The following is a 12,627-nucleotide window of genomic DNA, read 5'->3' on the forward strand; positions in this document are numbered from 1 at the left end:
ACTGAACAACTCTCCCCAAAGATGATAATTATAAATCTTATCTGATATCAAAATATTTATTAAACTTTTTATCGTGATTGATTTAATTTGAAAACTTATCTTTAATTAATGAAAGAATTTATTCTAGTAAAGGCATTAAGCTATAACGAAATTTAAAAACTTTCTATACATAAAATATATCTAATGAAACAAATATCAACTCTATTAGAAATAGAAAAATATAAAAGTTACATAAGGACTACCTAATCACAGAAAAAGCGATATTACCTAATTCTAGTCGCATATTAGTCTCTTCACGTCAATTCCTTGCCAAGTTTACGACAAATATTTACTGGTCATTCTGGCACTGATCCCACTCTCTTCCACCTACAAATACCATATAAGCATGTTGACAAATGCACACTTTAAATCTAAATTTATAAACGCCTTATACAAAATTTAAGGCGTTTTAATTCCCGCCATTAAATATTGAAAACTACACATACTACCTACTACCTATTTTAGTTTGTTTTACTTTATTTATTAAACAGATAAAACAGATCACACATACATAAAACATAAATATAAATAACATAAATAATAGTTACATTTGTAATACAACTAGGTTACAAGTCAATTACATAATGTGCACTATTATTAAAAAAGTAAGTAAAATCTTTATTTAAAGTTCTAAAATGTTAAAGTAATATAAATTCTATCAAACTAAAAAGAACATTGATTTCAAAAAACAAACTCATGCTATGCAGTGCCAGTGGTTCCAAGCAAGCAATTGATTATATTTAACTTATAAACTTTTATGAAACCAAACGTTTAATGTAATAAATAGTATAAGGCTCTAAGCTATAACATTTTAATCTATCTATTAATATCTGTAGCCAAAACCACAGTTCAGAAGAAGCGTAGAAAGTTTTTTCGCAAGAAAATAAAAAAGTCTTGTTCCATCGAAGTTTCCTTCTAGTCCCGCCATGTTAATGATAAAAAATTGCCATAATTTTCGTCCCTACATTACGTTCTGAAATTGAATTGCCACCGTGGCGCTTCTTCGCGGAAATTATGTTTCCACCTTCACAAGTTATTTTCTATATTATTTCTCATCTATTTTTTTATATATACAATTCTAAATTCGATTTTGTATTTATCAGTTTGTATATTTTCAATTAATGAAAAATTTTCATTTTATTTTGTTTTTATCTAACTTTAGTATCGCCATTAGTCATTCTTATAGTAGTATTAGACAAAAATATTTATAAAACGCATTTAAAAAGGATAGGTATAGTTATACTTATCCTTCTTCATTGCTATTGCAGGGACAATGACATTTATTCAAAAAATATATCCTTGCTAATTAATTATAAATTTTCGCGTTGTTTTTACACATATTTTAAATTCTCAATCACAATAAAAAACGTCTTTAATAAAGATCAGTTATGTATGTACTATTTATCTATAATCACGTCGCATTAAGTCCAGATTGTAAATTATAAGTCCTCATTACACAAAGAGAGCGATCAATGTCTTTAAATACTGCAAATAAGGTATCGAGATAAAACGCTTCCTCAAACAGTATCGAATTTAGCCACCCGGGAGGTCGGCGACATACTCCATCTTGCAGCAACAGGTCGTTAAGGAAACTAGAATAAAGTAAAGGCAAAGAACTCTTATGTTACCGTTTTCAAAGTAGCCTCAAAACCAATTATCCGTACTAGCTTCCTTCGAGTTCATACCACAAAGAACAAGGATTCAGTTTAGTATTTGTTCATATGATTAATAAAAATATTTATATACTTTATATCTACTTATACGAATACATAAAATTATTATAACATTCAGTAAAGCGGTAATAACGTATGTAAACAAGTAGATTACATAGATAGGTACATAAGAAAAATCTGATTTATTATTTAGACAACAAAAAACAATCTCTTTGAAGATTTTCTGTTCGTACTTCCGTCGGAATGAGCAAAAATTCAAGCAAAAGATTTTAATAATCAAATCAGACTTTTCTCTATTGTAAAGGAAAGTAGATAATATTTTGTTTCCACTTTTATATTAATATCGAAGGCCGAATTCTGCGTGTAGATTATTTTAGCATAGCAAAATATTGTTTTATCTGTGAACGTAGTATCTACACTGAAACGTTTATCATATCAAAAACAAAAAAGAGAAAAAGAATAATAATATTTCGCTTTTAAGAATTTCAAATATGTAATTTAAGATTTACTAATAAATTCTAAAATTGTAGTAGATGACACTTAATGGCATCAACGCACACTTACACTTTTAGTGTGTGTTGTAATGAGCCTTTTTTTTTATAATTCCCATTGCGAAATCTAAACCCGTAATGATATGCTCAATTTAAAAATTATTTAAATACTAACTTTTATCTGCGACTTCGTATGCGTGAACGGGACAAGTTTAACAGCCTATATCCTTTTCTACTTACTATCTATTTATTATTTGTATACTAAATTTCATAGTCGATTAGTTGAGCTAGTAAGCCGCTATAAAAAGAAAACAAACAAACAAACTCACTTTCATATTTATCTTAACAATATAAACAAGGATATTTTTAATATGCGTAGTAACGTATTGTCAAACATAAATAAAGCAGCCTCCTAACTTTTAGATCTATGTTTCTACTGTTATATAGAATTACGTAATTAAATAATTTAAATATCATTCGTTATATCGTTATATCTCAATACTACATTTAAAGTATTGAATAAAACAAATGCCTTTCGACATTTTATTTCTGTTTTTAAATAGAACACTTGAAAATCCATTCTACTCCATTCCAAGTCCGTAATATAGTGGCGAAACAAATTGCGTCCCCCAATCTAATAAACTAGACACCTTCCCACGATCCAATTAAGGACAAATCTAAGTTATTCTGGTCTTGTTTTTCCGTCGTGATGCGGCTAAACTAGAAATATCCACAAACAAAGTTGTAATACAAAATTAGTAAAAGAAATTGAATAATAAGAAGTAAATATGTATTTATATCTACCATTCTGTTACCTCCTATGTACCTATATAAGCTACCTATTAATAATATAACTAATGCTATAAATTATTAAAGATAGCCTGGAATAAATCGCTTATAGCGATAAGGCCACCCCTCAATGTTTTCTCAGTGTGATGATTTCTTGTAATTGTTTATATCTACCTAGAGCGGCCATAAGTTTTGTTACAAATTAAAATGCATTTTTTTATGAAGTAATGTAATATTACTAAAATTTTACTAAATACATATTTATTAAAGTGTCAACAAAAAATACAAAAATATTCTATTCGAAATAGCCAACCTTTGGCATTTATATAGGCCTTTAATTTTTCTGGCCACGCATCTATGGATTTACGCACTGTTTTCAAGGAAATTTTCGCCACTGCTTGCTCCAAAAATATTTTAAGAAACTCAATGTTGCTGTGTTGTTTAGAGCAGGCCATGTCCTCTAAAACTGACCATAATTTGAAATCAAAAGGGTTGAGGTTTGGCCTAGATGAGGGCCAATCTTCGGCTGTTATAAAATTTGGAACATTGGTTTCAAGCCAGGCTTGGGTAGTTCGTGCTTTTTGTGACCAGGTGGAGAAAAGTCCGTGCTGGAAAGTCCACGGTATATTTTTAAAAAGTATATTGCTGTGAGGTTTCACAACACAATCCAAGACTGTATCTTGATACACTTTGGTTAAAATTTTTACTCCTTTTTCACAAAAATGTAGTTTTGTGACTCCTTGATAAGACACGTCCCACCAAACCATCACTGGCGCAGGATGATGTCCACGTTGTACCTTTCCGACCACTTGAGCAGCTTCTTTAGAACTGTTAGCGTACACTTTATTATTTAATAGTAGAAGTGTTCTTCAATCGTGAAAATTTGTTTTACGCGACAAAGTCCTAGCGGAAATCTTCATTTTTTGCTTCCTAATAGGGTTTCGACGATTTCTGATTTTAACAGCATTAACAGCCTTTGTAGCCCTAACAGTACGCGACCGCCCCAATCTTTTCTGCTCTTCGACAGAGGAAGTGTTGTTGTACCTGTTGATAATACGATATACCAACATACGGCTGATACCAAGCTTTTAAAGTGTCTAGAATATGACCGACGGCTCCATACCCACTTTGTGCAAGGCAATCACTGCAATCCTATTTTCTTTAACACCCTATTCCAAATTGTAATTTGATAATGAACACGAAAAAATATGTGAAATGTCGCAAAATCTAGAGAAATTTTTAAAATAATAAATGCGTTCTAATTTCAAAATAATTAAATATTTGAAAAAAAACAGTTTTTATGTAACAGTATTTATGGCCAGACTAGTTATAATTACTTGACTGCTGTAATCTTTTGGAGAAAGCAGTAAAGAGTATTTATTTATCTATCAATCTATATATTAATCTTCCATTGATCTAGAATTTTATTACAATAACGTATAAGGTCCTTACTAAAAATAAAACCAGATCTCTCTAATTCATTCATAAACTATACAAATTATATTAAAAGTGTATCTATAGATTCATGAATAGATAAATTAATGTAATATTTATTTTAATAATAGTAAAGTTCGCTCCGTGCAAAGAAAAAAGATTTAATAATGATATGTACATGGGGTAATAGGTACGTTAGCAGCTGATTAATTAATAGGGTAGATCACTGACTACCACACAAATATACGCATAACAATATCCCACAGCAGTTATGGAAGAGTAAAAAATTGTTATAGATTAGTCAAGTATAGATATATAAACTGTACTCAACTAGTCCACTTTTATTTATCTACCTAATCTGCTTACATTCAAGTCCAAAGTGATAAGGGGCGAGCCTACCACCATCTCTCGGATTTGGTACGATATTTACCTTTACTAACGAATTAATGGAAAATTTAATTGATACAAAATATTCGGTGTAAACTTAATTCGAACACAATCACTGCAGTCGGAATGATAAACTCTTAGCTATGCCACTACGTTCTCCTCATCTCTCTTACATTTATACAATGGTTGTAAACCATAATTGTCTTGAATTGATTGATTGACTTTTAATTATTCAATAATTGTCACTACATCTAATTGAACTACCTATTCATTATGTATACCACTACATGAAGTAGTATTACTCGTATTATGCCATTAACGACCGTGTAATTTTAGACGTAGTACATTTAAGTACACATAATGTTAACAGAGATTTAAAGGAGTATCTTGCAGGCTCTTCTCGACAGATAGCAACTCTCCGAACCTGCAGCAGATTAAAAAAAATGACGATTTAAAAGTGCTTGTAAATAAGTCTATTTGAATAAAGATAATTTGAATTTGTACCCCAGCTATGAGTATCTATGAAAATATAAAAGTATTACTATAAAATACCAATGAGAAGTTATTTAGTATAATTACGCTGTAATAATCTGCAAAAAATAATAATAGTTACTACATAAAAAGTAAACGAAACGAACTCATTTACAATCCCATTAGTAGAAACAAGAATCATATCTCGAAAGGTACATCATCCATAACAAAATTAAACCGTAAGATCTTAGATCGAATCAAGAGCGGCCACTCCTCCGCAATTTTCCTTATTCCTACTGACCCTTGTCAACACAGGAGCCTTATCTTTTTCATAGAGCACTCTCATTAAGCTGACCTGAGCATTTTCATACCTGCATTGAGAAATAAAAGGGCGCCCATCGTTCCAAATCAAAAGAATCAACAGCTGCCGTTATATTTGTCGAAGATTTTTTTTATAAAATATTATGTAGGTCAGCACTCCCAAGGGTTTTCTTTATTTGTACATTGTACACGTGTCTCCTAAACGAAAATAATTTATGTTTTCATTTTAAACATGGAGGATATTAATACAAGATATTCCTATTTAGGTAATTTCCTTTGAGGTTACTCTTACATAAATTATGTCTCAGTAATATTTTTTAACTGTATAATATACTAAATATCATATATATATATATATATATATATATATATATATATATATATATATATATATATATATATATATATATATATATATATATATATATATATATATATATATATATATATATATATATATATATATATATATGTATGTATGTATATATGTGTATATATATATACACATATATACATATATATATATATATATATATATATATATATATATATATTACTTTACAATCTATTAAAGTATTCAATTCATTTAACTGACTATTAAACTATGCATTGAAAAACAAAATCCTTGATAGATAGATATTATCACGTCTCTAGCTAATTGATTTTCGGTAAGAGCCGTCGAAATGAAAAAGGATGCCAATTCAATTTAAAGTTTCTGCAAAAGCCTCGCTAACGATGCTGATTTTCTATTAGTACCTTATCACTTTATCCGGCCCATCAGGGTGAAAATAAATATCTAACTTGTTTCATCGACATTTGATGTAGGTATGACAAATCTGCTAGTGATTAACTAAACTTACTTTACTGTTCTGTTTACTGTGTTTACTTCACTGTAAGCGGTTACTCAAATCAACGATTCTCGGTAAAGTCATAATGGTTTATGCTATAATTAGAAACCAAAATCTACATTACGAGTATTATTATCTATCTACATACTCGTAGGTATGTAACTGTATGGAAACGTTTTTAACTGATTGCGACGATATCTTAAATAAGGGCGGAAATTTAAATATTTTTATGCATACATTTTGTTGTTCTCTTATAATATGACAGTAAAATCGTGCGATCATACGATACGTTGCTATGGTAAATTATAATACGTCCCTTATTATATAAATATGTACATCCAAATGTTTTTACTAGTGAACTCTCCACCCAACCGATTTATGCTTCAGTATATTAACAATTTTAAATTCATTAAATACTCGTATGCAATGCTTAATTTTAAATATTATTCGAATTTTAAATTATAAATAATTATCGATAGTACATATTTATTTATTTATTATGGAATTTAATGTAAAAATGTTCACTTGACACGACCACAATTTCACACAGGGTAATAAGGACGATTTTTATAAATTATCAAAGTAACATAATATCGCAATTTCAACTTGGCAAAGAGCAAACTTTCCCTTTTAAGTATATCGGAAAATGTTGGAGAGCTAACAATATTTTAGTAAGTACAAAGCTTGGTATGCGAGAAAATTGCGATGTCATTTACATATTTTTTAGTGTCAGCCAGAATGTAACTTATGAAGTGTTGAGTCAGCATAGACTACTATTAAAGTACATACTCTCAAAGAATAAACTATCCTATTTCTATTCATATCTATTATATTATATGAAAGTTTGAATGATTGTTACTCAATCATGTTTAGACGGCTGAAGGCATATTGAATTAAATAATGTACATAGATTTTATTGTAAATTAACACTTTATATACTAATTCAAGAAAGAAGAGGCACAGTGCTGGTCCATCTTATACGACACGATGATTTTTTTAAAGAATATAGTAGAAGGAAAATAGAAGGCAAAAGAGGAGGGAAGACCGCGGAATAACTACATGGGACAGATAATAGAAACTAAGTGTCATGTCGTATAGAAAGGTCAAGGATATGGCCTGGAAAAGAGAAGGTGCATGAATTAGCTGCACAGACAAGAGAAAACTCTTAAATATAAATATAATATACTAATTCACAAGAGTAGAATTTGAGCTGTGATGTACTGAAATAATATTCAGGATTTACCCCTTATTAGACAAATAAACTGAATGTCTATGTAGAAAAATTGTGTTTGGACATACTGTTGGTGGAAAATAGTTTATAATAATAATGATATTTTTCGCATAACGATTGGCATTATTATTTTTTTACAGATGGACAGACATTACCTCTTAACCGACGACAAAAAGTATTTCCTAATGGTACACTGATAGTAGAACAAACGCAGCGTGGAGAGGATGCCGGAACCTACACCTGTCAAGCAGCGAATCGACAACGGCATGCTGCCAGGAGAGACGTGGAAGTACAGATATTAGGTGAGTCATCAATTTTAATAACTATAAATACATCAACAACAACAACAACATAAAAATTCAATAATTACATTTCTAAATCCTCTTATCATTCAGCGCAGGTCTTTAGTCATCTGTTATTCGTAGAAAAACAAAATGACAAGAAAGAATAAAATTTTTATTCACATACCAACATACAAAAAAAATACCCTGATTTATAGAGGGGGAAATTTATAAAAGTCTGTCCATCTATTAAGGTGAGGACAGATGAAGCAATTCAGTGTTGAATAAAGTTAATATGTTTTGCCCATTGTTTTTAAAAATGATTTTAAATATTTTTACTACTAACAATATACTATGTATGCATTTAATTATTTTTTCTAATTGTTGTTATATGAAAATGTTAATATGAAAATAATTATATTTATTTATTTATTAAACTTTAATACACTTAGAAAATGTAAATGAAGGTCTTAATACCATATGGCGTTATCTATGCATAGTGTTTATTTATATGCGTATAGTATATAAATATAAATATATAAATAAGTATAAAAAACATTATTTATATATCATATACAGTCTCAATATGTAGTTCATACAATGTAAAATGTGAATAGGTTACACTTTGAAAATAGTTATTTTAACAGCTTAAATAACTTTGTAGACGCAACGGTTATATTTTCCAATAAAAACGTAATAAAATCTTTTTGCAACTTCGTAAAAATCATAGTATTATGTCATCGATGAATTATTATCACTCTCGCGGAATCCACTCTACAAGAACAAAGATCTGACCACAAAAAGTTTGTATAAGTAATATTATAAATATGCTAGTGAATTTGTTTGTTACCTTATAGCACCTAACGACTTAGGCAATCACTTTGAAGCTCAGTATATACGTACGATATGGAAAGAAGAAGGATATAGGCTACTTTTTATCCCGTTCAGTAAACATATCCTAGTCACGCGAACAAAGTCGTAGGTAAAAGCTAGTATGATATATATCCTCCTATTCCTTATTAAAATTAAGAGAATGTATAGCAAATTAGATACCGGTAACATTAACAATCTCTATAGAAATTCAAACAGTTTATATATTTGTGAAAAATTGTAATCAAGTATTAGGTATTTCACACGTAGCCACATTTTATCGTAGATGCTATTCAGCTACTACATACTAATAATAGATTGTTTGTTTGTTGTTTGATGTTTGGGTATTTTTATGTTACTCTAAACCTATTTGGACGAAATTAAGTATACAGGTAGACCATAATGTTATAAATAATTACATAGAATTATATGCTAATTTACAAGGAAAAAAAACTAAAAGCTAGCTATATCTATCAAATAGATAACCATTCCGATTCGTATTTCGTCATATAAGAAAAATAAATAATTTAATAATACATGAAGATAGTTATCGTAAAAAAGTTACTTTAAATGTATATAGGTACCTTATACTTTAAATAATATAGAGATGTTTTGTTTGAAGTTTTGAGTTTGTTTTTAAGGATGTCTAAATGTAGCGATAAATATAACTCGTAAGTTAAAGTTTTAATGTGGATAAATTTACTCAACTGATAACAGTCAGACAATTTGGATATAAACTTTCTCATTTTCTGTAGTAAGATTTAAAGCGCTATAAAATCACGAATTCAAGAGGGGTGGAGTTACTCATCCGTAATTCATTAAAGTTAGCGCGTTTACCGTTCCCGCGGCATCTACCGAGCGTTAAAATTCTAGCTTTCCCCAGTTAATAGGGCAATAAAATGAAAATATAAAAAAAAAATTAAAAGTAAACCTACACAAAAGAACCCTAAAATGAGGCACTTGGAATCAAACCGTAAACAAAACTTAAAGATTTCACATTAATTAACATTAATGCTACAGAGCAATTTGCAGACTATATTCTATTCAGCAAAAGTTACAAGTTATAGAATCGTTATCTGGACATCACTCTGCATTCCAACCCACTTTTTATTTTACAGTTCAACCGAAAATCTTGCCAATTCAACCACTTACAAATTTGTTAAGAGAAGGAATGAGGGCAGCGATTTCTTGTCAAATATTAGAGGGCGATTTACCAATTGCGTTTCGATGGGAGAAAAACGGACAGCCTGTGACATCCTCTCCATATGCACCCAGCGGCATTATAACAAGAAGAATGGATGAATACAGTGCATCGTTAGTAATAGAACATATCACTTCACTACACAGCGGAAATTATACTTGTATTGCCTCAAACGTCGCTGGCTCTGAAAGGTTTACTGTACCATTGACAGTGAATGGTAAGTAACATGTCTATGACTTGTGTATTATATAATTTATTTTAATTTGTCTACAAATATATGTTGATTGGATTTTTGTGGTGATTTGTGATATAATTATTTAGTTATTTAGAATACGACATGATATATATAACTTATTTTATTATTAAAAATTATTAATAATTCTATAGTTCCACCACGATGGCGTCTCGAGCCCAATGACGTGGCTGTAGCCGCTGGACAAGATGTCACACTACAGTGTCAAGCCGATGGTTATCCCAAACCGACTATCACATGGAAAAAAGCCGTTGGTGCGTAATACAGACTGAATTCTTCTCTGGCCATTAATTGTGATTGTTTTCTTACAAGTTATCATAACATATAGGTGCTACCAGTACTAGAGGTGTTACTGAAGTAATATCAAATTTTCATATTAATAAATCTTGTGATACCCTGACATTTATTTAATAAATCACAGTTAGTTGTATTATAAATACTTATAGAGATATTATAATCTTCCAATGCACTGTATCGAGGTAGCGTTCTCAAGTTACTGGTAGCATCACCCCTCTGGATGCTTATTTTCTGTATAAAGTAACAAGCAACTCCCGGATCATTAATAAACATTAAAAGATTAATTTCCAAACATTTTTGTTCATTATTGTTATTTTATTATATTTCTTTTTTTATAAATTCACTTTTCTAACACAGGCAATACTCCCGGAGAATACAAAGACTTCATGTTTGAAGGCAGTTCCAGGGTGTTAGAAAACGGTTCCCTAGTATTTGAGCGTGTAGCGAAGGACTCCGAGGGACATTACTTGTGCGAAGCAAGGAACGACATTGGAGCTGGCTTGAGTAAACTCATATTTCTCAAAGTGAATGGTAAGTTACGTACACATACATACATATTTTAATATAATACTTACAGATAGAAAAATTTAGATAGATGAGGTACATAGATATAATATAAAATCGCCGTGTATGCCCTGCATAGAATGGGCCACCCCTTCCTTTCCCGTAAGTGTCGTAAGAGGCGAAGAAGAGAGACTAAGGAAGGGCGAAGGCAGCAGCGTCCCTCTTAAAACATCTCTAAAAGCCTAACTGCGGTTGCCAATTCGCCTGCCAGGCTTGGTAACTACTGGCAAAACTCCCTTTATGAGGAAGGCTTATGTTCAGCAATGAACAGATGATGGCTGATATAATGATAACGATAAGATATAATATTCAACAATCACATTTAGCTCTAAATTGAAAATACTCTACTTGTAGTCATATTGGTTTTGCTCTATTCACAATTATCGTATATATATATATATATATATATATATATATATATATATATATATATATGCTATCACATGGCACATTTGCATATTTTACACTGGTTAATTCTTCTACAAATTTGAGGGTAATCATAAGGCTTAAAAATTTTGACCTAAATAAAACTAAATTAGAATTTACATGTAATATAGGTAATATTTATATTTAGAAATCAATATAATCAACAATGAATAGTTTTATCAATAATAAAACATTTCATATAACATACTGATCAAAATACACCAAATAAAGAAGTGAAGATAAAGGAGATTTTAAACCTATAGATAGAATAAAAGCATTTGTCAACTGTTGTCATTATGGTGAATACTCGACTTTTCTAACATCTCATCATAAAAATATAGAACTAACAATACAAATTACTAACTCAAGTATGATATGATACTCATTTAATGCAAAATGGCTTACAGAAATCGGTCTCATAGTTACAGGTCCTTTTTAATCCGGATTGTAAACCATAACAATCTAAATTTTTTTTGCTAACAATTATATTTTAGTAACTACCAATAAATAGTATACATAGAAACCATTATGAGCATGTAGAATACATTTTGATGAATTAGCTTTTAATTAGACTGATGAAGATTCTAATGAAGGAAGAGAATAAGCTGTGATCAGATTATCTAAAACTTTAAAGCAGAAAACTACCTTGTAATTCTGTTAACTGAAGCGGATGTTGAGAAACTGCGGGCTAGTTAGAGAAAAGCTAAAGAAAGACGTCTGTTAAAATAAACTTGTCTTCTGTATTATTACTTTAGGTTTAGATTCAACGGGTAACTTAAACCGGCAAAGTTACGACTACCTAGCAGATTAAGTGCTCGTTTTAAATTATAATGAAATTGAAGTAAAATGCAGATAGACTTTTAATATGTTTTATGAAGCTTTTTTATTCGCAGTTTTAAATAAATAAAATAATTCAATAACAAAGTCGATAATATGTGTAGATATCTGAAAATATTTCTTTTTTCTATTAAATTTTATTCAAAGTATTATGATCAATCACACAAATTACATTATTTAATCCTCATTATCATATACAAAATAACCTGTGAGA

The 12,627-nt window shown here is 29.8% G+C and overlaps 1 protein-coding gene across 4 annotated transcripts in view; it reads left to right on the top strand.

Annotated features, from left to right (window-relative positions):
- LOC113521564 (cell adhesion molecule Dscam2) overlaps positions 1-12,627 on the top strand; it is a 195,634-nt gene that overhangs the window by 159,284 nt on the left and 23,723 nt on the right. For all 4 annotated transcript variants that reach the window (XM_031909804.2, XM_052899809.1, XM_031909805.2 and 1 more), the window contains exons 13-16: positions 7,825-7,986; positions 9,954-10,253; positions 10,424-10,543; positions 10,944-11,117. In XM_031909804.2, the coding sequence (XP_031765664.1) occupies positions 7,825-7,986; positions 9,954-10,253; positions 10,424-10,543; positions 10,944-11,117 (756 nt within the window). The remainder of the gene's footprint in view (positions 1-7,824; positions 7,987-9,953; positions 10,254-10,423; positions 10,544-10,943; positions 11,118-12,627) is intronic.

The sequence above is a fragment of the Galleria mellonella genome, unplaced genomic scaffold (genome assembly GCF_026898425.1).
Source record: "Galleria mellonella isolate WM207_F2 unplaced genomic scaffold, CSIRO_AGI_GalMel_v1 utg63, whole genome shotgun sequence".
Taxonomy (NCBI): domain Eukaryota; kingdom Metazoa; phylum Arthropoda; class Insecta; order Lepidoptera; family Pyralidae; genus Galleria; species Galleria mellonella.